The sequence below is a fragment of the Delphinus delphis genome, chromosome 9 (assembly GCF_949987515.2).
Source record: "Delphinus delphis chromosome 9, mDelDel1.2, whole genome shotgun sequence".
NCBI lineage: Eukaryota > Metazoa > Chordata > Mammalia > Artiodactyla > Delphinidae > Delphinus > Delphinus delphis.
Genome location: NC_082691.1, coordinates 98,887,878 through 98,915,560, shown reverse-complemented (window position 1 = coordinate 98,915,560; position 27,683 = coordinate 98,887,878). Strand labels below are relative to the sequence as shown.

At 38.1% G+C, this 27,683-nt stretch overlaps 1 protein-coding gene across 1 annotated transcript in view; it reads right to left on the bottom strand.

The window, feature by feature from the left end:
* The window catches only part of CNTNAP2 (contactin associated protein 2), a 1,416,746-nt gene that overhangs the window by 724,843 nt on the left and 664,220 nt on the right, over positions 1-27,683 (bottom strand). Inside the window, exon 12 of the mRNA XM_060019815.1 lies at positions 3,559-3,678. Within this exon, the coding sequence (XP_059875798.1) occupies positions 3,559-3,678 (120 nt within the window). The remainder of the gene's footprint in view (positions 1-3,558; positions 3,679-27,683) is intronic.

Sequence of the window (27,683 nt, the reverse complement as noted above, 5' to 3'; positions counted from 1 at the left end):
CATTCATCTCGCAGCCTGCTGACAGGCGGCATGGAGGCAGGGGCAGTAGGAAAATATTGGAGTTGAAGGGACTGTTGGAGGAGGTCATGGAGAGAATGTGACTGCCAGCTGACCCTTAAGCAGAACCCTGGCAACCGGAGGCTCCTCGCCCCTCCCCTGTCCTTGGAATGTACATCCCACCTACTATTCCCAGGCAAGCAGCCCTTTCAGGGAGTAAATCCTTGCGAGAGGTAGGTGTTGAGACCATCTGGACTGAATATGTCACTGAACCTGTCAAGGCCTCGATATAAACTTTTAAGATCCTGTGGGTTGGGTGCAGAAATCTACTCCTATTGTGTCGCCCAAGACAAGCCTTGTAAGTAAAGTTCCCTTGCTTATTAAACCTTCACCTACCAATCTAGAGGGTCTGCCTCCTTCTCAGTCTCTCCTTGCCTTCCACGTACAGGGTCCAGTTTCAGATTTCACTTGGGGAACTCCCAAGGCTGTAAACCAACAGGGGCCAGTTGGGACATTACTAGAATAACCTAAACCCAACAATTGAGGGTCTGAATCAGGATGGTGGTTTGAGGAATGGAAAGAATGATGATTTGCAAGAGGCACTGGGAAGGAGAAATTGAGAATTTAACAGTATCTGAGATGCCAAGAGATATATATGCTGACAGTTTGGACTGAATCCAACAGTAAAATACTCTAACAGGGACAAACTTCAAGTCTTCCCTGTGATTCAACGGAAAATGTAATAAGGATAAGATGAGGAACAACTTACTTATTTGATAATGTTAAACAAACATAAAACTTGGAGATATCAGCAAGCAGTGATGTTGTAATGATTATTTGGAGGAACTTCTTTTCTAAAAGTCAGAGGAGACTACCTTCTTCTTGCCAGGCCCTAAATTAATTGTGTTTTCATTTTGTTTTATATTTTAATTAGTAAGTGAATTTAAAGTTTAGTATTCCAAAGAATAATTATAAATCAGAAGTGATTTCCAACAGAGTGATTTTTCATTTCTACCCAAATTTACATCAGATATTACCTGCCAGTAAAGTTTCTCCAGTGTCGAGAAACCAAAATCAAGACTCATATATTCACTATGTCTGTACAAGTGAAAAACTCTCCCTCATCTTAGTAAGAAGGAGGAAAAAGAGACTGATCACTGCCAAGACATTGCTTCTTCCCCAGAGAGGATATCTTGCTCCCATTTTAAAAATATGTGATGTATTCAACAGTGATAAACACTCAATTACATTTGGGTCACTAAGAAGTGGGACAGCTCTATTCTTTAATACAAATGTTGTGAATTAAGGTGCATATACAATTTCTCATGACCATAGAGTGATATCTCAAGATTCATAGACTACCTCATGCTGTCACTCCCTCCTCTTCTTCAACATGTATCTCTTGGAAAAGCAACAGCCCAAGCCAAGCTCTGTGGTGCCATGTTTTCCTAATGGGTCAAGTTCATGCTCTTTCCAGATGAAGGAAGGGTTAATGGGTTGCAAAAGGCCAAAGAGTACCTGATGGCCTTCAAGGGTCCCTGAAACACTGGTGCTCATAACTATCTTGACGATAGGAAAAAAATCTTCTAGCTGCAGAAATCATGCTGTTCTTTTCACCACTTAGACTGAATCTAGAGTATTAGGTCAAACTGTAGTCATACTCTTTAAAGGAGGTATTGATGAAGAGGAGATCTGTGTTTCCACATTAGGCCTTCAATTCACAGAAAAGTGATCTCTCCCCACCCCCCCCCCAAAAAAGGATAAAATCCTCTTCCATTTTGTGTGTTCTTCATATGAGGATCGTATACATTATGGTTTTGTTTAGTTTTCTAGTTCTTTTCTGAAAAGGCATATAGGAAAGTAACTAAAGTAACTTCTTAATTGTCCAAGCCCATTCAGGATGCCCTGATTTCCCTTAAGGTTAATAGCTGACAATAGTTTTGAGAAGTCAACATCAAGAGTCTTTTGGATTAAGTCTCGCTCTCATGGATTCTACTTTAGTTGAGGTAAGATTAGAATGAAGGTAAAGAAGAAAGTATCTGAGTGCATTGACAAGTCCAACAATCAATGAACTCTTGGGTCAAGCTTTCTGGTAAGTGAATTATTTCTCTGGGGCACGCTTAGAGTCTTGACATGGGGGGAAATTTGGGGAAAGTAGCTCTCACTTTACCATTTTCTCTACCCACCTTCCACACCTCATCATTCTCCCTTCCGTTTTGTGCCATGTCTGTCTTCCTGACGTTGACGAGTTCTCCACAGGGGTCTGCTTGTCTACAGCACTGTTTAGGGCTCTTAGTTCTAGGCGCACAATCCTATTTGCACTTCACACCTACTGAGTCAGTCTCCTGAGATGGAGCCAACAGCTTTGTATGGGAAGACAAAACTCCATAAATGTTTCTGAAGCATAGCTGGATTTAAGAACCACTGGCCTCAAACATACTGGAATTAGAATTTTGCCTGGATAATATAAGCGAGTTATTTAACTAACTTCTTTAAAAAATAATTATACCTAACTCCTGGCAACCTTTTCTGAAAGTTTATTATGTGTCACACAATATGCTAAGAACCACATGTAGATTACCTTATTTCATTCATACAATAATGCTATGAGGTAGATATTATTATTAATCAATTTCAGAGAAAAACATACCGAGGCTTATTGAAATTAATACAGTTAAAAAGTTGCCCAAGATTATATATCTGGTGATTAACAGAGCCAGAATATAAACCCAGGTTATCTGAATAAAGCGGTTACTGTGGTACCCGATACATGGTAAACCATCCATGCAGCAATCGTCATCAGCAGCATCATATAACCATTATCCTTAGCATCATATGCCTCAGGAGTTCGTATCAAATGCTGATCCCCTCCTGGAGCTAGTAGACAGTGCTCGTCCCACACACTTCTCCAGATTTTTGGAGGACAAGATGCTACCAAGTGTCTGATGGAAGGTGTGCTCTTATCTTACAGATCTGTACATCTTACATATGACTGTGGGAACCCACAATCTCATTTCATAGCCCTGAAATTTAATATGGAAGTGAAGAAAAACTAGGCTCTCTTCCCCAGAAGAATTCCATGAAAGTGGCAGGTAAGTTTTGCTAGCGCCAGAATGGGCTTTCAGTACCCAGAACGGCTCCTTGTATAACCATGGCAAGCAGAGGAAGGTTTGGCGTGACCTCTGAGCTTCCTTTCACGTGGGCAGTGTGGATGGTTTGAGAGGTGATACTCACCTTCCCCAGTCTAGGTTCTTGTGGAGGATGCTTCATGGGCTAGTTCTTTCTGTAGACTTCAACCTTGTAATTTTACTTTCTAGTTTTTCCTCTACATGCTGATTTTTTAAAACACTAATTATTAACCGTTCAAATCAGAAGGTAGACTTTTTTTGAAAACCTAGCATTGAAATACATTTCACCATTTAGCCTAACAAAGCCAGCAATATTTAGCTTATTACACATTATGATAAGAATACAGCACAGAAGAAACAAACTTTAGTGGTGCTATTTATTCTCAACAGACAGAAAAGCAATCTTCATGAAACATAAATATGGCATAGTTACCTGTCATGTTGCAGTAAACTTTCAGAGGCCCCAGAGGTCCACTGCCATCAGGATCTATCCAGTAGTAATTTGATGTCTGGCCTAGGTGTTTGTAGGCTTCACAGGAAGGCTCATAGATGGCTGGAACGAAACATCCTACGTGAGCACAGCACCCAAAAAATGTCTCTCCAGATAAATGCCCCAGTAGCAGATCAAATGCTATCAAACCACTGTTTAGGAGAGTATCCTCTTGTTAGAAAGAGCACTCTTTTCTCTACATTTAAACTCATAATCTGATTTTTAGTCTATAAGCATTGGTTCTGACCTAACAAACAAAGATAGTAAGCTCCTGCTATGGCTTTAGTTGGGGAAAGGTCTAAAACAATCAATACATTGTTAAACAAATGTAATGTTTGTTTCACAGGTGCTCACAATCATTGAAAACTATTTAATTTATACTTATTTATAGATATCATCTCCTTACTGTAAGGGACTTTACTGAAAGGCCATGAATATTGGCTGTACTATTGGGCTATCAGCTAAGAGATAAGAGAAAATATCTCTCTCTCTCTCTCTCTCTCTCTCTCTCTCATGCACACACACACAGGGGAACTTTTTTTTTTGCATATTTAGTATAAATCTCCCACAAATACCACGTGATTTCTAATCTTCCTTTATTTCAGGAAAATGGAAAGATATGTCTGTTTCATTTTATTTGTTACAGGTGTGCTTTAATTACATCAAATCTAGTTTTCGTACAAAACTGACATTTATGTAATTAGATTGTAGGTTCTTTTTCATCATTTTCCTTTTTGTTCCCATTCTCCTAACACATTTTCTTTTCTCATAGAGACTGCACCTGTTTTCAGAAGTGCAAAATGGACATTTACATACCTCCTTTATAGCTGGAACTTCTAAAACACTATTGTGAAAACTTTTTAATAGCTCTGCATTGACATATATGATGAATTTGACAGACCTCTTTACAAAACTAAGAACTATTTCTGGTAAAAAAATCTACCTATCTGATAAGCAGAGTCTTTTGGTAAAGTGCCCTTGAATTCAATACTCCTAGCATCTGTCCTTTGCTAATCTATGAAGTAGGAGGTCTGATTCTGGGACTTCCCTTTTCTACTTTCCTCTCCCATGTGCTCTGTGCTTCCCTTTGGCTTTCCATGGTTTCCTCTTCCCAAGGGTGCTAGACCTTAAATTCTATTTCATTTCAACAAACACAACACACTAGACTAAAACAGTTCAGAAACTCTTTGATTTACTCAAGGCTTGCTTCCCACTTCCTTCCTTCCGCAAATAGTTATTGAGCCCATGTGATGTGAGCAGTAGATTAGGCAACACAAGCACAGCTGTGAACAACACAGATTGGGGACCTTTGGAGTAGGGACTGTTCACTCAGTACTCGTGCACTGCTCATGCAAGAAGTGCTGTCAGAAGAGGATGTGGCTAGAAAGTTAAGCACAGCCCATACACCTTTTGTCTGAGTGTAATTATTAATATGCCACTTTCAATCTCCCAGTTGTCTTATTTGGATAATAAACTATGGTTGCTTTAATTCTGAATGCCATACCAAATAAAATAATGCAATAAAACACTGAAGAAATATTTTTAAACTTTCAGCAGAAAGATGCCATAATTTGATGTAGGTTTTAGAAAGAAAGTTCCTTGTAGCAAAACAATAGCTCTCAGAGAAGTGAGTAATGAGAGCATGTTGGCTGTAATTGCTATAGCAATAGGCCTATAGGCCTATTGAAAGATGGCCAGAGGTATAGAAGATTATGAGGAAGGATAAAGCAAACAAGGCAGGATAAAGTAGGCGGGATTTAAGATCAACAGAACACGGAGACTAGGTGGGTGGATGTAGTTAGGAAGCAAGAAAGAATGACTTGAACTCAGTCTCTGAAAAAAACCAACTGCCCTATTAATTTTTGACAATCCTTCTTCAGATTATTACAATTTTTGTGTACAGTTCAAAATCACCCAGAACGTCAGGTTCAAATTCTTAGGTTTTCCAATTGTCTCTTCAGCCGATCTACCATTAAAAACTTTCACCCTTGTTTTCTAATATTTAATAATCATTTAATAATCATTCTCTTTCCCCACTGCCAGCACCCCAGTCACCTTCCTTCCATCTGGTATCTGATTTACAACAATCAACCTATTAATTGATTGTTTTACGCAAATATCTCTTCACTTCCCACCCAATTATGCTTTTTTATGCAATATCCTAAAACATTACTTTCATTATGTTTAAAAAATATGTAATGGCTCTTCAGCATCTCTGATTGTATATCCCAGATCACCATCTAAGCATGCAAGACCTTCCATAATCCTTACAGATCTCTTGGTTTTAGCAACTCGCCAGTATCAACCTTGCTCTCTGCTCAGGCGAATCTGACACAGGAACTTGTTTAACTCATGCTCACCCTTTCTGGGGTTGCCTCCTCTACTTGTGGTTTTCTACAGGCTCTTTCTCAATCTGTAAAACTTCTCAGTCAGAGCTAACTAGGAAGGCAGAAGTGGTAAGAAACAGGGTTCCTGTCAAACAGATCTGAGTTTAAATTCTGACTCCACGAAGTACTATTTATATAACATTGACAAAGATACCTAATCTCATTCAGCCTTGTCTGGGGAATAGGTATCACAGGTATAGTAGTTAATAGGTGGACTGTTTATCGTTAATATAATAATTATTATTTAGGCACCACTGACATTCCTCCTTTCTTAAGGAGACCTTCCCTAATAAATATGTCCAGCTTTCTGTATAGTCCAGGGCATACACTGCTCGTCTCACATACTGTAATACTAGTCAATTTAGGACTTGATTGACCGCAGTTAATTAAACCATATAGGAAAATTTTATTTCCTAACAAGACTGTGAATTGTCGTGAGGGCAGGGTGTAGAAAATGTATTTTTCTTTTCTACTCTATATTGATCTAGCATGGTAGATGTTTAAGAAAAGCTGTCAGAATGAAACTTAGAATGTGCCTACCCTTCACCCTGTTCTGATTTTGATAAACGATTAGTTGGCTCACTAGGAGAAGTATATGCAAATGAAAGCACAATTGGATGATAGTAAGTATAGGTAACTACTGCATTTCTAAGTAAGCATATAAGCATTTTAAAGAGGTCTGTGGACTTTAACCCAAGTAATTGATTAAAAGTAGAGTTGAAAGCATGTGGATGAGGGAAATCTGGGTAAGTAAGAAGCTCTTTCTTTTTCTTCAAAGTGTGACAATTATTCTGCTTGTCTTTAACCTATAACGGGTTTATTAGCTGCTTTTGCCTCATCAACACAAATGGAAAACCAAAACTTTAGTCCAAACTTTATCATGTGTGAAAAATCACCTGGAGAGCTTGTTAAGACAGGGATTCCTGGGTCTCACCCCCAAGACTCTGACTCAGTAGAGAATCTGCAGTTCTAACAAGCTCCCAAGTGACGCTGATGCTGCTGGTCCTGACTACATGTTGAGAAGCATGGCTCTAGTCTTGAAAAAAAAAGTTAACTCAAGAAGAGTGGACTAATTCTTTATTTATATTTTAGTATAAATAGGAAAAATAGGTCACTGAAAGGTGACACAGTACAATTGTAAACATTGGGTTGGCCAAAAATTTTGTTCTGTTTTAAGTAAAAATAAAAGACACGTTTTTCATTTTTATGAAGAACTTTATGGAGAAACACACTGACTAACCAAATGAACTTTTTGGCCAATCCAATAACATAAGGCTAGAATGCCACCTCACTTCACTCAGAATAAAAAAAATGGAATGGGATACAAAACTCTAAATAAAAATACATGTCGAAAGAAATATACTTGGATGAATGCACAGAAAATATTTGGAAAGGAATACACTCAAACAGTAACTGTGGTTATCTTTGAGTAGTAAGATTAAGGATGATTTAAAACTTCATACTTCTCTGTGTTTTCCACATTGCTTTATAACATGCATAAGTTATGTTATCATTAAAAATACACTTGCAAAATACATGTCTGGAGTAAAGGCACTGAGGTAAAATGGCAAGAACAGCTGTACATAGTAAAATTGCATTCGTTTTATAACTGAATTAGGAATTAAGAGATTTTTGTTCAAATCTCCTTTCTGTCATTTACTACCTGTAAACTCCCCTTAACTTTCAGTTTTCTCAACTGTAAAATGAAGGCAACAATACCTCCTCCACCAAGTTATTGTGAAGATTAAATGAAATCACACACTTTGAAAACTAAAAAGCATTGAGCGTATGGAAATTTTAATGCACAGAAGGAGCTAACCGAAGTATTTAGCCTGCATGCCTCAGCCAGTTAACTCTGTACCCAGTGGAGTCCTAGCTGGGCTGCACAATTTGTGCATATCAAGCCCCAGGGAGTTGGCAGGGCAGAAGAGGCTAAGCCAGCAGCCACTGAAGAAAGAGGAGGATCTGTGCCATTGTCAATAATCGAGCTTTTCTAGTAGACTGCTGGAGAACAGAAAGGCAATTGGGCTGATGGCAAAATAAATACTCATCAAGTCCATTGATTTACTGGAAAAGTAATTTTTCTCTGTTGCAACTCCTAGTCCCAAATAAAAGGTCTCATATTATTCCACATATTCTTAAATAAATCTCAGATATTCAGAAATATTATGAATGAACACATCAGACTGAATTCCATAGCATGTAAAAAGCCAGAAAGTGACAAATCCTAAGTATCTTATTAATTTTCATTAAATATTGAATGTTGTCTGTGTGACATCATATTGGGTACAATGGAAAATGACAAAGCACTATTGTATTAGTTTTATTGGGCTGCTGTAACAAATAACCAAATACTTAGCAGGTTGAGACAAATTTATTACCTCACAGTTCTAGAGGTCAGATGTTCGAAGTGGGTTTCACTGAGCTAAATTCGAAGTGTGGGCAGGGCTGTGCTCCTTCTGAAAACTCTAGGGGGAAATCCACTTTCTTGCCTTTTCCAGCTTCCAGAATCCACCTGTATTCCTTGCCTCATTTTCCTATTTCTTCATCTTTGAAGCCAGGTGTGGCTGGTGGAATCTCTCCCACGCTCTGCTCTGATTCTCTGCCTGCCTTGTCACCTCTCTGTATTTTAAGGAGCTCTGATTGCATCAGGGTCACCCAGATAATCTGGGATAGTCTCTTCACGAGAAGGTCCTTAACTTAATCATAGTCTCTTTTGCCATATAAAGCAATATATTCACAGGTTCCATGGCTTAGGATATAGACACGTTTGGTGGGGAGAGGATTATTCTGCTTATCGCAACTGTATATAAATAATATGATTGCTCTAGTTAAAGAACAAATGTTATTAAGCACCTAATGTACTCCCAGTGTTGTTGATTAATGAAAGATGCCAACTGAACGGCAGAGAGAAAAGCAAAGGGTTTAAAAGCAAAGACGTGAAACAGGCCTAATGTGCTGGGAAATAAAGCATCACTTAAGGCATATTTAGGGTGAGGACGGAGTGTAAAACAAGGAGCCACCCCCAAGGAAAAGGAGAACTCTCAATACTTTGAATTGCTGCAGAAAAACGGAATGGAAATCAGCTAGGGGAAGTGGTAATACATTTAGTGAGCAGATTTGGGCGACTTTTTAAATATTTCAGGGTGGTGGTATTTGTAGAAACCACATTATAAGAAAAGGAACTAGTTGGTGGAATGGGGTGGATGTTGATCACACTATTGTAGGAGTTTGAACCATGAAAGGAAAAAATAGAATAAAAATTGATAGAGATTGCTAAGTACAAGTGAGGGAATTTTTGTTAGGATATGTGAGACAGAGTTATCTTTATTGTTTTTAATGGGGTAATTTCTGATTATAAAAGAAATTTATAGGGGAATTCCCTAGTGGTCCAGTGGTTAAGACTCTGCGCGTACAGTACACGGGGTGCATGTTCAATCCCTGGTTGGGGAACTAAGATCCCACATATCTCATGGTCAAAAAGAAAGAAAGAAAAAAAATATATAAAAAGCATCTATACTCCTTGTGTTCATTCTGAAAAAGTAACCAAAAAAAAAAAAAGAAGAAGAAGAAGAAAAAAAAGAACCTCCTGTTTCCCTAGCTCCAGAAGTAAACTTGGGGAGTTTGCATTTCATTCTTTTGGAATGCCAGGCCCCTCTCCTCTTTTCTAGACCTCCTTCAAGGGTATGAGAAGTTAATGTAAATAGTCAGAATCCAGGATACCTAATAGCCAGGTTTTATTAGCCGTTATCAGGGACTTGTTACTCCCCTCACTGTCTGCCACCACGAAATAAGCTCTAAATCTGACGGTCAATTTTTAGAGTCTTGAGAATGTAATAACAACTTTGCCTGTTAATACATCTTTACCAGCACTGGTTAGACTGATTTAAAACAAAAGAAAAAGAAAAAAATAGTTTCTTACTTGGCCAAAAAATAGCTTTTATTATTGTTTGATTTGTATTTTTTGATTGGAAAATTTATTTTCACATATACATTGGAGAGTTTTTAAAACTGTTTTGTGAGGTATATAGTTATGCCTTTTGCCCATTTCTTTATCGTCAGCATTTTTCCATTGACTTAAGTTGGCTGTGATAAAATCAGAACTAAAACCTGTGTTCCATCATGTTTGTCTTCCTTGTTTTTTGCCTTACCTTGAATATGTAGCTTTTGATGTACAATATTTTATGTTATCAACTCTATTAAGATTTCCCCTTTAAAAATTGTTTTCACAGCTCCTAAGTGTATAATATTATCTTCCATTTATGACAATAAAGGCCTTAACTAGCATGCTAAGGTGTTTGTATTTACTCTGTAACCATAGGCTAAAATAAGGTAGTAACATCATCAATTTTGTGTTTAAGAAGTATCTCCTGGCAACTGTGTGGACAACAGGTTAGGAAAGTTAATAACAACTAGGAGACTATTCCAAGGGGACATGGAAGCTAATCATACACACATATATGATTAAAACATTCAAGTCCCTGGGAAAAGAGAGGGAAGCACAGATCTGTGATTTGTGCCATGGCTTCAATTTTCACATAAATATTGATGATTCAAGAAGAACACTGCTATGGAGTGAAATGTATCCCCTAATAGGTGTTGAAGTTCTAACCTTTATTTGGAAATAAGGTATTTGAAGGTGATTAAGTTAAGATAAGCTCGTTAGGTGGCCCCTAATCCAACTGGACTGGTATCCTTATAAAAAGGGGAAATTTGGACACAGAGACAGACACCTACAATAGGAAAACAATATAAACAACAGGGATACTGCCAACCATAACTAAAGGATGCCTGAGGCTACCAGAAGCTAGGAGAGAAGTATGGAACAGATTCTCCCTCACAACCCACAGAAGGACCAACTAGGCAGACACATTGACTTCAGATTTCTAGCCTCAAAATCGTGAGGCAATAAATTTCCCTTAAGTCATCCTGTTTGTTACTTTGTTACAGTATCTCTAGGAAACTAATACAGACATACAGTTGCCAGCTGACTGGGCCAACCTCTCCTCACCTCCACCTCTGAGCTCTTCCAGCTTTCCTAGAGGTGACGTGGAGGAGGACTCTCCACCATGTTCCTGAACATCACTATTAAGAAAGAATATCCTCCTGGTAAAATAGTTGCTTTTGGTGCACTGTGTGCAAGGTCTTATGCTGGGTGCTCTGAATAGTACAAAGCAACAGCTCTCTAGATCTTCACGACGCTGCTGAGCTGGGGAAGGCTCTCCTAGCCCCCTTCTATGTTTCATGCTTTGAGAGAGGCAACTAAGCATGTGGTATACATCCCTCCTGTTACCACCTTCTAGAGCATACGGATTGCTTGAAGTGGCCAAGGATGAACCAAGTTAAAAATGAACACATACATAAAGGTTACCTTTGGAACATCATAAGTAGTCTTTTCCTGATTGCACAGAAAGGGAAAAGTTCACTTACAATGATTTGATATAAAATTGGAAAGAAGCATAAAATAACTTTATGGTTCATTTACTAAAAAATGCTGTAACATGACACGTTGAGTATTGATAATTTATGAATGGCCTCGCTTTCCTGCTCTCTTATATTGGAGGTGACCCAGTACTTACTACAAACTTGCTGTAGGAACCAGGTAACAAAAGTGCTAAAAAGCGAGGTTGGTTTACTGGACACTCTAGCCTTGAATTAATAAAGAAGTCCTTTAATGGAAGACATGGATATAGCAGGAAAAAAACACAATATAGTAGTTCTCAGCCCTTGAAAGGGGCCTGGGGCATGTCCGGGTTGGTGGTACTCAGAACAGAATGGTCACTGGGGTCCTCCTTATTCTGATCCCTTTTAATCACAAAGCCACCTCTGATCTTAATCTGTCTTTCACAAATAAGTTTCTCCTTTGGGAAGAGATATTTCTCATTGGAAACGGTGAAATTGACTTTCTTATCTCAATTAGGCTCTAGTGCATTTGTTTGGAGAAACTAGTTTTCCCAGGATCTAATTATTCCTGTTAAGGTAACTACTGAGGTTTGTATACAGCCAAGCTGGAAATCCAAAGAGGCGCAGTGGCCTTGAGACCTTCCCCTGTGAAATCTCCCTAATTCTAGGACAGTTCAATTATTTTTAATTGGCACAATGTAAGCTTTGTAATACCTAAGTCCTCATTAACACCTGAATATTAACCTGATATGTTCTCTGTCTCTTTGGATTTTTTTTTTAAGCTTGAATGAATGCCCTGAGTAAACTGCATTATTTCCCTGAGGAACTATTGTCTCATAATTGACACATCACAAATAGTGGTGGTTAGAGAGAGCGGAGGTTTAAAAACAGATATTCTGCATGCTGATATTATGCCATGATCCTTCCACGAATGTAACTTCTGTGTGAGATGTTATTCATTACCATCCTCTAATGGGTTCTTTCCCCTGTCCTAGTCTCAAGGGAAAGGGGTAATTTAGAAGGGGGGGAAAAAAAAGATCAAGTTTTGATTTCCTGTTAATAAAACAATAGCTTATAGTTTTCTTACCTGACAAGTCCTTCAAAAATTTTTTGGAAATCAGAATAAAATCTACTCTCTATAACCCACATCCATCCATTTCTGCCTTCTGTTTGACCCTTCCCGAATTCCTCCATTCTCTGCACTGGCTCCAAGGCACTACCTTAAAGAAAACAACAATCCATGCCTTTGCAATACTAGTTACAAAACTTCCTACAGCTCTTTGTCTCTGCAACATCGTGACTGCCTTATTCTTTGGTGATGTCAATATCTTTTCTGGTTCTTCTTTGACTATCACTTCACAGAACATCAAATTGTCCATTTTTTCCATGACTCAGTCTGGACAAGCTCTCCTTGTATTTTCTTCATTATTACTTTTAGGTTATAGGAGACAATGAGGAGGGAAGGAAAAACCCTCTAAAACCAAGCGGGCACACGATAAGCTCATGCTTTCTCATTTTAATAGCTCTCTACAATGGAGCGCAGCAACCCTGTTAATGACTGACTTAGAGCCTATGGCGGTTGCCTCTGTTGTCTCCTGCTCCATCTACTTAATCCCCTATTCCTATTTTAACCTTCTCACTCTCATTTTTACTGTGTCCCAATAATGAGACTAAGGACATTGACTCAAGGTGTGTTAGGGGCTATATCCCCCTCCTTCAATATAACTCTGAATTAAACAGGTCCTTTTCCCTTTACTATGGCTAATTCAGCAATTTATTTTAAATAGCTACTAATATAGTACTAGATCTAGTGCTATGCCTTGTACTATAAGTTTGAAAAAATGAATGAACCTTAGATCCTGGCTCTGAGAAATTTGTTATCCAATATATGGGGCAGACATGTTGAGAGATAAAATGGTGTATAATTTTCTGTTATAAAAAATATATGAACAAAATACTCAGACACTTTAGATAAGGGATTGGATAACTTTCTTTAGGGCAGTTGGAAGGTTTCATTTGTGAAGTCACTTGAAGCCGAGCCGTAAAGGATGAGCAGGAGTTTGGCAGGAAGAGGAGAGGGGACCCTTCTTTCCTGCCCCTTCCCGAAGCCACGCTAGTCCATGGAGTCCTTAGGTAATTTAAGATGGCTGTTTTCTTGATTTTCCTTTTCTCTTTTTTCCATTGGTTCCATCTTCTATGTCTGATAATCTGCACTATCTAATCTGTCTTCTCTATCTTGGGTAATGGGAAAGAAAATAAAAAGAAAATACACATGTTGTCCTCTAGTCCTGTTTATAGGAGAACTCCTGCTTCTTCACCACGTACACCTTCACACCCTCAAATCTGAAGGTATCACTTCTACCTCACTTTCAAAAATGCCACCGATGTCCACAGTGACTTTACTAAGTAAGTCCTCGTGCTCTGTGATTTAAGTAGACTCAGTCACTGTTGGCCATGCCCTCATGGAAACTCATTCTTCTCTAAGTTTCTGTGCTCTTAACCTTGTCTGCCTGCTCGTGCCCCTCTGACCACTCCTTTCCTGTGTCCTGCACTGTCATTTTTCTTCTCCTGGTCTATAGAGGGAGCTATTCTCTGAGGGCTTGTCCTCAGTGCTCTGTCCGTGCCATCTGCACAGAAAGATTAGTTAGCTTGTCCAAGATTGTTCACCTAGAAAAAGGCCGAGCCAGAATTCCAACACAGGGATTCTGGCTACAGAGTCCCTGCTCTTAAATTACGCTGAACAGCTTACACTAATCTCATCTTGGAAAAGGGGGTATTTTGTTTTTATTGCTGAAGGATAGCTTGGAGAAAAGTGAGGAGGTGTGTTTCACTGAGGAAGAGTCTCTTGAAAGGAAGAGTAGACTTTTCTTATGTCTATCAGTGTGTGCATGTGTGCTTAGAAAAGAAAAATGCAGTGAGGAAATTCTGCAATTGTTTTTAGATAAACAAAACTTTAACAAAAGATCAAATCTGGCTCTGATTAGAAAGTGCTTTGCAAACTTCAGTCATTTTGAGTAAAGCTGTCCTGGTAATTCAAATAATAAAAATATAACTATATTTTATACTACTTTACAGCTTAAAAAATGTTTTACTATAAAAAATGTTTTACTATAGTCTATCCAATTTAATGAATGAGTCAATATGACTGATTTTTAACTGCCTAATAAAGTCATTTGAATTTGATGGAAAAGTAAACCATTAAACAATATGAGCATTAAAACTTGAAAATGAAATAGATAAGCTGTCCCCATAGCAGAAAGGGTTGTGTCTACAGTATTATATAACCCAAATCAAAAACAAATGAAATGCACCCCTACAAATTAAAGGCAGTAAGGAAGAATAATAGAGGGAAGATGTCTAGATTAAAAGTCAGAATTCTTTTTTTTTTTAACATCTTTATTGGAGTATAATTGCTTTACACAGAATTCTTACTTTGCGTGTTGGTTCTGTCATTTACTGTCCATATGGCTTGGACTGTTTATGACTGAACTTTTAGGTGTATGAATTTTCTCATTTAAGGAAGGAAGATTTTGATGGGATGATAGTCAAGTTTCATTTTGGCCAAGCACTCTATGATCTTAATAGTTTATGGTTCATATTTCAAAAGGCCAGAATAACCTGGATATCTTTTCTAAGCATCTATTATTATACCTAGTTCATTATTTAAGCACTGGTGTAGTGATTAAAACATTGGTGGTGTTAGAGTTCTTCTCTCCAAGTTAAAATAAGATTTAAATACAGATAATCCCTTCGACAACAGAGAACATCCATCAATGGATAAAAGTCATGACTGTTTTGGTAAAACTGAAACAGCAAGGGGACATTAGCATTAACTTTAGATTTAGAATAAAGGACTTCTCTGACAGTGTCCTTCTCCAATTGCTTTTGAGATGTGAGGATTATATAATGCAGGCTTGTTTTATAACGGGACAGGCCTCAAAAGCATCAGACTATTATTATGATTAAGTGTGACCTACAAAACTTCCTGTTGCTTGAGGTCCTGTCAAAGACATCTCTGAAATGAATGATGGAGTCACTAACTTCAAAATAAGCCACTTCAAAAAAAAAAAAAAAAATTAAGCCACTTCAGTAGAGATCTAGTGGTCAGTAATGTCAGCTTTCCTGCACATAGCTGAGAAGCAGGGAAGCAATGTTTTTAAATATTCCAGAATCTTGAACTATCTGTCACTAGTCTAGGCAGGTTGAAACTGCTTCATGAAAGTATTCACACTGCAACAGAAGCTTCTGTGGCCTTTATTGTGAGTTTAACTGATCCTACTTATAGCAGAGGAAAAAAGCTGTAAAAATATGCATTATCTCGCCAAGTATTTAGTTGACCATGATAATGATAGACCTGGGCCATTAGGAGAAAGCTATAGGTTGTTTCCTCACTTAAGAAGGCAGAAAAACCTGTTATACATTTTTGGATAAGATTTATCTTAATGCACATAAGAGCCATGTCATCCTTTTTTCTATTCCCACCTGGCAGCACAGTGCCTGGCACACCTGAGTCAGTCCACAAAAGCTCATTGAATAGTTAAGTTCTCTGGAAAATATTTTTATAGAGAATATCTCATTGTCCAGTATTTCCAGATACATTAGTGAATTCTTACAGCATTGTGGTGTGTATTAAGTACACACTTTTTTTACTTTCCACTGAAAAATTTTGTCACTTCTGCCTTTACTTGTGAGTTCATCCGCTATTTAATATCTGCTGTGGTTACTGGGGTAGAGGCTCCTTTCAGAAGGTGCTTCTACCCAGTTCTCTCCTTGACTGGTGCTGTCCTTCCTTTGGGGCCAGGGGCCAAAAAAGAGACCGATTGCTGCTGAGTACACGTTCTATTCCCCACACAAACCCCTCCTTTCTCTTCAGTTCAGTTTGTGACTTTCTCTCACCCATGCCCAGCTCTCTCAAAAGGAAAAGCCTGTATGAAGAATAACCATCAAAAGCCAAGTCACATTCTTCCAACAGAAGTTCAGTCTGTGATCAACATGATTGGTTCTTCAAGGCATTTATTTCCTTAAGAGTGGAAGAATAAGAACTTACATTTTTCAAGGATTGGTAATACCTCATTACTTCTATATAGTAAAACATCTTTGGGGCTATTCCCCAAACAGTGAAGGTTTAAACTTTGAAAAAGTCCTGTCAATTACCAGTCTATTTTATGTATCATGGTTTTGCTGATGATTTTATTTGAGGGGGGGAAATGTTTTGGGAGAAACACTTAAAAAGTCCTGGATTAGTTAATCCTCAGGTCCTTCGTTATTATTATATGATTTTAGAAAGGAAGAAAAAGAACATAAAAGAGGGGAAAGAAGGAAACTGGGGAAAAACTTCAGTATTAATCTCCATAACAATGGAATGAGGTAGGTGTCATTATCCTCAGAGGCAGATCCAGCTTTTCTGGGACTTGAAGATAATATAATTTGGAGGCTATTGCTAAGAAAAAAAGAATATTCATATACAAATGAAAGTGTAGGGATGAAAATGGGCCGTGGAAATGTGCTTGGAAGTCATTCCTAGACCAGGACACCAGCAATAACTTCACAATATACAGACATGATTCTCAGACCATATAAATACAGTCATTAAATCCAACTTTACTGTATCCCTCACTTCCCCTCAGCCACGCAGCAAAGATGCTCAAGGCTACTCCAAAGTTCCCCAACACGTGATGAGGGAAAGAGGGAGTGAAAAGAGACACGGTCTTGGCTCACTGCAGTTAAGACATCTTTGTACAATTTATGTAAATATACGATCATGTGAACATAGTAAAGGCCTTGAGCTGTACTCGATAGATTCAGAGTGAATTCCCTCTGACTATCCCCAGGTTACAAATGAAGAAACTAAGGCTCTGAAGGATTTAGTGAATTACCAAAGTCACATGGCTTGTCGATAAGTGGACACCTGGACTCCACAGGTGCTCTGCCTTTCCAGGTTATGTTATGTCTGCAGTCCAGCACAAACACCTATTGCCCGATCTGCTTTGGGGGTGCCACTTACTTTGAATAGTTCAAACATCTCACTGAACAAATTCTTCACTAAGAAAAAAGGAAAAAGATATGTATCTTCTTTACATGACAAGGTGTGTGGTAGGTGGGGAAGAACTCTTGAGTGATAAATGAGAATTTAGATAATTAGGCTATTGTAGTGCTGGGCTTTGGCCATTGTGCCAAGAAATTCTAATTAGACGCCACTTCTGTGGTAGAGCCATTTTAAACTAAGATATAGCCCTGGTAAAAATACTTGATAGTCCTCTTTTCCCTCTTAAGGTTTCAAAGTACACGTGGACCTGAGCTACCCGAAACTCTGAAAAAGGGTCATGAGGAGATGCTGTGCTATTGGCTCTTGATTCCAGGCATGTTCATTTTCTGGCCCCAAACTATTATCTTGTTTGATTTTTCTATTACCCAGCCAGTTGCCAGATGACTTCATCTGAATCACCAGGGATCAAGTGAAATACCACATATACAGCATCTAGCATTGTTCCATTTCTTTTCCTTTGGTGAACACAGAAAGGCCAAACTCATTTTAATCATTAAACACAATATGAGAAGGGTAGAAAATATTCTTTTAAAGCGTTCTATGCTTTCCAAGATCAAATAGAAATATATTGAGTATAACCGACGTTTTGAATACTTCACACTCTGCTCACCTTACCTTATTTTGCACAACTGAAAATTGGCCATATTGATTTCTTGCCCAATATACAGTGAAACCTCATTTATCTGACATCATTTGGGAATGAGCCCTTCATAGAACCATAGAGTTTTAGTGCTTGAGAAGACCTGAGCTGTCTAATGTAGCTCCTTCATTGTGAATAATTATAATAATTATAACAACAACCATGGCTACTTGAGCCCTTACGATAAATCATATTCTCTGCTGAGTGCTTTTGCAAGCAATATGCCATCTGTTTTTCACAGTAAGCCTATGAGGTATGTATTATTCTTTCCATTTTATAAATAAGCACACTGAGGCCTAGAGAGAGTAAAATAACTGAAGGCTACATAGCTTAAAAGTAATGAAGCTGAGATTGTATTTGAGCCCATGGCCCCTGTTTTTTAGCCACGATGTTACACCAGCTCCAAGAATCCAATATGGAAACATCTTACTCAAAGTCACTCACTTATTTAGCATCAATTACTAGACCAGAACTTGGGTCTCCTATCTATTATCACATTCCCTCTATATCACACACACTCTAACATAATTGGATCTTTAATATAAATGAATTGATGATAAACTATTTTCCTTCCTTTAAGCACTAAGACTCATTTTATTTTAAATATTTTCAGTGAAAATCATTCTAAAAGTTACTGCACAGTTTTCTGCCTCCTTAATCACACTACATTAAACATAAGTGCCATTTCTTGCTGACTCAAGTTTTATAATTACCTACGTCAATCATTGGAATATGTTGTAAAGGCAAGAGAGTCACACCAAATGATATCAGAAAACTTTGTTTCATTGACTTGTTGGTTTCCCTTTTTATAAACTATGACTCTTTACTGTATTATTACTTGGGATGTCACACTGCTATTGTGCAATTTCAAACTGTACTTCTTGTTCAGACACACAAATAAAATTATTCTTTATATGTTATAGGTTGGGAAACAATACAGGCAGGCTTGTTTACATTGGGTATTTGAAAAATGAAACAAAACAAATATGACCAGTAGGAGTTGTCTTCCTGTAGGAGGTATTAAGCTGCTTTCTGAAGGATTAAGTGGAGGAAGCCAGGAGAGGCCAGGGAGAGGGCTGTAAAAGGAAAGAAATAGGATGTGCAAAGGCTCAGAGGCCAGAGTATGATGCTCTGGGAAGGGGGTGGACTCCTGAGTGATTGAAGTCAAGAGTTCAAGACAAGCAAGTAGGAGGAGTTGGGACTAGAATCAACCAGGGACCAGGTCTTCAAAGAACTGGTGCTTGAAATCAAGGACTTTGACTGAGTCTGAGGGGTATCTGCAGGAGTTTAAAGAAGCAGAATGAGATGATCAAGTTGTATTAAGAATTCCCTTTGGCTATGATAGGAAGACTGGACATGAAGACCAATTATAAGGCCATGGCATGGTTTTGAAATAAGATCCTCTCAGTAGCAATCAGGATCCTCATTTCTGTGATGAGAAGGGAGAAACAATGCTGAAGACCTCTCCCACTCTAAAACCCTCTAATTCTGGGATTCTGTTAGCTTATGATTCTTTCCTAATACATGGCCAATGCTACGCAAAGAAATAACGCTTTTGACTTGGTTTAGGTATCTTCCTCTCTGCTTGACTGCAGCTGGAAGCTGATATCGTCACTACATTGGAGTCATAAAGCAACCGTCGTTGGCTTTTAAGGCTGTTCTGACATTGATTTACTCTCCTGATCTGTACAGACATAAAGATTTATGATGACTAGGGTAAGCACAGCCCAGGTCAGTGTTCTAAAATCTCAATTTGTTTGGTCATCCAGTAATATTGAGATTATCCTAGTGGCTTCTCAACAGGGTGCTAGTTGATGGGCAGTGTCATTGTTAATCCTGGCCTCTGACCCCAGAACAGTTTGACTGTTGGCTGGCTTCCCTACTTATGTGCTCTGTAAGCTTGAGCACATCACCTAACCTACAGCAGCGCAGTTCCCTTATCTGCAGAAGGAGGGTTGTCATATTATCTTTCCCAAAGTTTTGTGAGTTGTGAACATTTAGTGTCCTGTACTTACTGAGTTTTGCATTAGTTCTAACTATTATTGTTTTAGCTATTATGGTCCTGAGGACCATTGCTCTGGAAGTGAAAAGGTCCTGTAAAGTGCTAAAGATAGATGGGAATTCAGCTTACATTTTTTTGATGTGTATATATATATTTTTTTTTTTTTAATTTTTTTTCCTTTGACGTAACTAAAGAACATACTGGCTTCTCAATTCAGACCTAATTTATAATCATTCTTAAATCAGAAGGAACATTCTAGGTAAAACCTAAAACCAATATTAAGTCCAAAGCTGACATCATTCAGCCTCTTGTGTAAGCAGTTCCATTGACAGACAGCTCACAGTCTTGGAAGAAAACAGACTAGTTTTAAAGAGTTCTAATTGTTCCTAAGTTCTTCTTACACTGAGCTGAAACTGGACCGTATATTACCACAGATCCTAATTCTTCCCTTTGGTTACCCAGAAAAAGCCAAATACTCCTTTCCCATGATATAGACTATTTTTAATTTAATTGCATGATTCTTTGAAATTACTTTAAGATTTAGTCCTCATGAAAACATAAGGCATTCCTAAATGCTATGAATATTAGTTACTTGTAAGCAGGACTAACCCTAACTAAACTTGCAAACTAGTTCTCAATTACCCCCTATTGTCCCATAATGTCACTCCAGGGCACTCCTGCACAGTTGGTATAATTTTCCTCTAAAGCAAGTCTTTCCTTCTTCTCAGATTAATACCCCAACCCCCAATAAATCTCTAATTAGCTTTTCACTCAGTTTTTTAGTATTTGCCACAGAGATAAAGAGTTCTGATAAGCTAATTCCTATTACAATGTGAACAGCCCCAGACGAATTTCCCTCATTTTCTTTACAAGACTGTGCTTTGGGAGGCAATATACTCTTGCTTGCCACTGGTAAATTTCAGGCTTTGGGGCATACAGATGAAAAAGAGTATTTAAAGGCCAGTGGCTTCCCAGCTACCAAGGGGCTAATTATTAGAGGCTCAACACTTTTAAGACCCAGACTCAGGCAGATAATTGTGAGAAAGGGGAGGGAGCTTGGGGAGATGACCACCCAGGTGAAAGAAAATAGCTCCATGAGCAATCTTCTTTGGTCACAGTCTATTATCAATTCACCAACTGAAAAGGAAGACAGCTATTTAGAGGACAATTAAAGAAAGAAAAAAACACATTCCTTTCATTAACTATAAAGCCTTTAGTTGATGAAACTAAGGTAGTGAAAAAGAGTTAAAATATACAGGAAAAAACTGGCCTGCAGGTGATATCAGCTCCTTTAGTTGAGTATTACAGAATTTGTTTTTACTCTCTTTTCCCCTGAAAACATAAAAATACAGACTTCTCTATGAAAACTCAAAGATAGGGAGGCAATTTCTTTTTTATTGACTTACTAACAGGGTTACTGTCACCATAGGAGACAAGTGGAAAGAGTCTGAAAAGATGTGCCCTTCACATAATTGTCAGCAACAGGAAATTTTCCTTGATTGACAACCACAGTTTATTCCTCATTCTTAAACTATCGCTTGACTTTTAGGTTACCTAGATTTTGATTTTCTTATGCTGATCATTTTTCAGTCTTTTTTTTCTTAAATTTGACTTTCATCATTGTGAGGAGCTGTCTGTGGAAAGGTCTTACCGGGTTCGTGTAAATATTTGTCCAGAAAATCAGAATCAAGGAAAAAATCACTAACTCGCTTTTCTGGGAGATTTATGGAGGTCTGTAAATGAACTTCTGGAAATTCATACCAGAAGAAATGATGAAAGAGATAGAAAAATTACGTCCAAGAAATCTGCTGTTAGCATCTAGCATGTGCTATATACAGTGTTAGGTGCCATCATGAAAATAGGATAAATGTTAAACATTGTCCTTCCTGGCAGCCCATTTTACATAGTAGTCATTTGCTGAGTCAAAGCATAAACTCCTAAGTCAGCCCAAAGCTATATGACATGGATCTCCGGATGCCTGGAAAACCAAAAACATGTTGGAAGAGGCACATGTGTTTCTGTAAAACTGTTTAAAGTTTTTAATTTTTATTTTAAGTGAATAAAAATCCCACATGGCCTAGATCACTATCCTATAATTAAGGAGCGCGTGGGCTGTATTTGTACTGGGGATTTCTTCAGTGCAAAACTATGGCAACTGTTGCAGTTTCATTTAAAAAAGGGCAAAGGGAGCCTTATACCTAAGTAAGGTCACATGATGGCATTTTCTGGAGAACCTGCTTGATAGTAGTAGTCATTAGCACATTTACATGAGAATAAACACTTTGCTTTGGTGAAACATTATGTGTCCATAAATTAACATTGATCAGTTGAAATTAGGTTTGTCATTGGTTTATATTTAATTTTTAAGTTTGTTTTCTTTTATGATTTTATGACAGCTGTAAGCATAAAGACTTATTCATATAAAGATATAAATATACACATGTGTATATTTATATATATTAATATATATATTTATATATTGAAATTTTAGTTATTTGAAAAATACTAGTAGAGAGGGTGATTGTCTGAGGCCACCTATTAGAAAGGCTATAACTGTGTTTTCCATACAGCATTCAATGCGGGACTACTTCTATATGCTTCTTCCAAGTTTGGGTGTCTATGACGTAAAGTGCTAAAGTGTGTGCTGTGAGAGGTCAGAGTAGGGAGCTCTCAGTGTGGGCTGGGTTTCTAATGAAACAAGGCATGCAGGAAACTGGTTGGATCTTAACTAAAGGGCTGGATTTAGAAAGATGAAGAGAAGAGGGGAAAGTGTGCAATCTTGCACGTGGACAGACACCTGGCATGTAAATGGGATGACACGGTGGGAGGGGAGGCCTCATCTCTAGGAACAGGTTTCAGGCAGTTGGAGGCTGTACTCAAGGCCTGGGGAGGGAGCAGCAGGTGGGATGAGCCACTGTAGGTCTCGAAAAGGAATGTGACTGGATCAGGCAGAAGTTTAGGACTGTGGTCTAGTGGCAGAGAAGATGCATTAGAGACAACGTGAAGTCAGAGAACACAGTCCTGTAGGAAGACCCTGAGCACCAGGACAAGGGAGTGGCATCCTGTTGACTGTTTTCCCAACACAGGTTAAGATTCTATTTGCTTGTTTGTTTTTCTTCTCTCCGACTAGAAAGGAGTTCCATGAGGGTAGGGACATTATGTGTATTGTCTCACTGCTGCATTCCCAGGACCCTGTGCATGGTAGATTCTCAATAATACTTGTCGAATGAGTAAATAAATGAAAACATAAATGAACTTATGCAGATGAGGAATAAATTGGAAAGACATTTCAAAGAAGGAATTTATTTCTAAAGTACTGGAAAAAGAAACATGACAGGGCTTCCCTGGTGGTGCAGTGGTTGAGAATCTGCCTGCTAATGCAGGAGACGCGGGTTCGAGCCCTGGTCTCAGAGGATCCCACGTGCCGCGGAGCAACTGGGCCCATGAGCCACGGCTGCTGAGCCTGTGCGTCTGGAGCCTGTGCTACGCAACAAGAGAGGCCGCGATAGTGACAGGCCCGCGCACCACGAAGAAGAGTGGCCTGCGCTTGCCACAACTAGAGATAGCACTCGCACAGACATGAACACCCAACACAGCAAAAAAATAAATAAAATTAATAAACTCCTACCCCCGCCAAAAAAACATGACATTTTAGTCTCATCTTAAACTTAATAAAATGTAGTAATTTTAAAAGCTACCTTATAAGAAACAAGAAACATCTCAAATAACAACCTAACCTTACACCTAAAGCAATCAGAGATAGAAGAACAAAAGAACCCCAAAGTTAGCACAAGGAAAGAAATCATAAAGATCAGATCAGAAATAAATGAAAAAGAAATGAAGGAAACGACAGCAAAGATCAATAAAACTAAAACCTGGTTCTTTGAGAAGAAAAACAAAATTGATAAACCATTAGCCAGACTCATCAAGAAAAAAAGGGAAAAGACTCAAATCAACAGAATTAGAAATGAAAAAGGAGAAGTAACAACTGACACTGCAGAAAAAGGATCATGAGAGATTACTACAAGCAACTATATGCCACTAAAATGGACAACCTGGAAGAAATGAACAAATTCTTAGAAATGCACAACCTTCCGAGACTGAGCCAGGAAGAAATAGAAAATATGAACAGACCAATCACAAGCTCTGAAATTGAAACTGTGATTAAAACTCTTCCAACAAACAAAAGCCCAGGACCAGATGGCTTCACAGGCAGATTCTATCAAACATTTAGAGAAGAGCTAACACCTATTCTTCTCAAACTCTTCCAAAACACAGTAGAGGGAGAAACACTCCCAAACTCATTCTCTGAGGCCACCATCATCCTGATACCAAAACCAGACAAAGAGGTCACAAAGAAAGAAAACTACAGGCCAATATCACTGATGAGCACAGATGCAAAAATCCTCAACAAAATACTAGCAAACAGAATCCAACAGCACATTAAAAGGATCGTACACATTGATCAAGTGAGGTTTATCCCAGGAATGCAAGGATTCTTCAATATATGCAAGTCAATCAATGTGATACACCATATTAACAAACTGAAGCATAAAAACCATATGATCATCTCAATAGATGCAGAGAAAGCTTTCGACAAAATTCAACACCCATTTATGATAAAAACACTCCAGAAAGTAGCCATAGAGGGAACTTACCTCAACACAATAAAGGCCAACTATGACAAACCCAAAGCCAACATCGTTCTCAATGCTGAAAAACTGAAACCATTCGCACTAAGGTCAGGAAGAAGACAAGGTTGCCCCCTGTCACCACTATTATTCAACATAGTTTTGGAAGTTTTAGCCACAGCAATCAGAGAACAAAAAGAAATAAAAGGAATCCAAATCAGAAAAGAAGAAGTAAAGCTGTCACTGTTTGCAGATGACATGATACTATACATAGAGAATCCTAAAGATGCTACCAGAAAACTACTAGAGCTAATCAATGAATGTGGTAAAGTAGCAGGCTACAAAATTAATGCACAGAAATCTCTTGCATTCCTATACACTAATGATGAAAAATCTGAAAGTGAAATTAAGAAAACACTCCCATTTACCACTGCAACAAAAAGAATAAAATACCTAGGAATAAAGCTACCTAAGGAGACAAAAGTCTTGTATGCAGAAAAGTATAAGACACTAATGAAAGAAATTAAAGATGACACAAACAGATGGAGAGATGTTATTGGATTGAAGGAATCAATATTGTGAAAATGACTATAGTACCCAAAGCAATCTACAGATTCAGTGCAATCCCTATCAAACTACCACTGGAATTTTTCACAGAATTAGAACAGAAAACTTCACAATTTGTATGGAAGCACAAAAGACCCCAAATAGCCAAAGCAATCTTGAGAACGAAAAATGGAGCTGGAGGAATCAGGCTCCCTGACTTCAGACTATACTACAAAGCTACAGTAATCAAGACAGTATGGTACTGGCACAAAAACAGAAATATAGATCAATGGAACAGGATAGAAAGCCCAGAGATAAACCCACACACATATGGTCACCTTATCTTTGATAAAGGAGGCAAGAATATACAGTGGAGAAAAGACAGCCTCTTCAATAAGTGGTGCTGGGAAAACTGGACAGCTACATGTAAAAGAATGTAATTAGAACACTCCCTAACACCATACACAAAAACAAACTCAAAATGGATTAAAGACCTAAATGTAAGGCCAGACACTATCAAACTCTTAGAGGAAAACATAGGCAGAACACTCTATGACATAAACCACAGCAAGATCCTTTTTGACCCACCTCCTAGAGAAATGGAAATAAAAACAAAAATAAACAAATGGGACCTAATGAAACTTCAAAGCTTTTGCACAGCAAAGGAAACCATAAACAAGACGAAAAAACAACCCTCAGAATGGGAGAAAATATTCGCAAATGAAGCAACTGACAAAGGATTAATCTCCAGAATTTACAAGCAGCTCATGCAGCTCAATATCAAAAAAACAAACAACCCAATCCAAAAATGGGCAGAAGACCTAAATAGACATTTCTCCAAAGAAGATATACAGATTGCCAACAAACACATGAAAGAATGCTCAACATCATTAATCATTAGGGAAATGCAAATCAAAACTACAATGAGATATCATCTCACACCAGTCAGAATGGCCATCATCAAAAAATCTAGAAACAATAAATGCTGGAGAGGGTGTGGAGAAAAGGGAACCCTCTTGCACTGTTGGTGGGAATGTAAATTGATACAGCCACTGTGGAGAACAGTATGGAGGTTCCTTAAAAAACTAAAATTAGAACTACCATACGACCCAGCGATCCCACTACTGGGCATATACCCTGAGAAAACCATAATTCAAAAAGAGTCATGTACCACAATGTTCATTGCAGCTCTATTTACAACAGCCAGGACATGGAAGCAACCTAAGTGTCCATGAACAGATGAATGGATAAAGAAGATGCAGCACATATATAGAATGGAATATTACTCAGCCATAGGAAGAAATGAAATTGAGTCACTTGTAGTGAGGTGGATGGACCTAGAGTCCGTCATACAGAGTGAAGTAAGTCAGAAAGAGAAAAATAAATACCGTATGCCACATGTCTCCTGGGGGTTAAAATCATTCCTGTTGAGGACCACGTTCTACAAGATGCCTAAAAATTAGGTTGAGCTTCCATGTTGAGGGGGAATTGTATAAGTCTGCAAGGTAGAAAGTGAAGGGCAACACTGATCTCTTTAAACCACTGAATAGCTGACTAACTTAATAGTGGTGCTATTAAGTCCTCTGAACCTCCATTTCTTCATCTGTAAATGATGATAAAAATGAAAGGGTATAATGCTAGTTATGGTAGTTTTGGTTAAATTAGTATTAATAGTTAATGCTTACTGTGTAATTGTATCTGCAGTAAATGTTAACTATTACTACCAGTACGACTGAAGCCAGTAGAGTTGTGACTATAATCAGAACCATTGTTACCAGTTTAGTGGTGCCTGCTGTGCCTGGTTATCATTGACAGAATGGGGTAAGGGATAAGTGATTTTAAAAAATAATCATTAGAGAGTATTCCCTTAAGCATGAAGATTAAACATGTGAACTTCTTTTTTACTTGTCAGCAGACTTTAAAAGATTTAATTCAATTTTACAAATACTATACCCTTCTCTTATTTCTGCATCACTAAAAAATGTGTACGATGAGTATTTGTCCCTTCTGCTGATTCTTCTTTCTCATTTTCACGAAGTTTACGGAGATCAGTTCTGGGAAGAATTTACTCCAAAGGCTTCAATTACAAAGGGAGGGCACTTATGTAGAAATAATCAGATTATTGATTGTTTTGATCATTCGGTAACCTTTTAGAATTTTAGGCACAGAGGCAACTTAACATTCTTGTCTTTGAGCTTACAATGAGAATGAAAATCATTTAGTATAACTGTCCTTTTTTTTTTTTTAAGATCAAACTAAGAGAAAAGAACACCCCCAAACAAACTGGATTCTAGCTATGGTTTTGTCATTATTATCTATGTGATCTTGGACATATCATTTAAACTGTTTCAGCCTAAGTATCGTAAGTAAAATAGGAGTGATACCCTTTTGTCTCCTTAAGTTTTTATGAGAA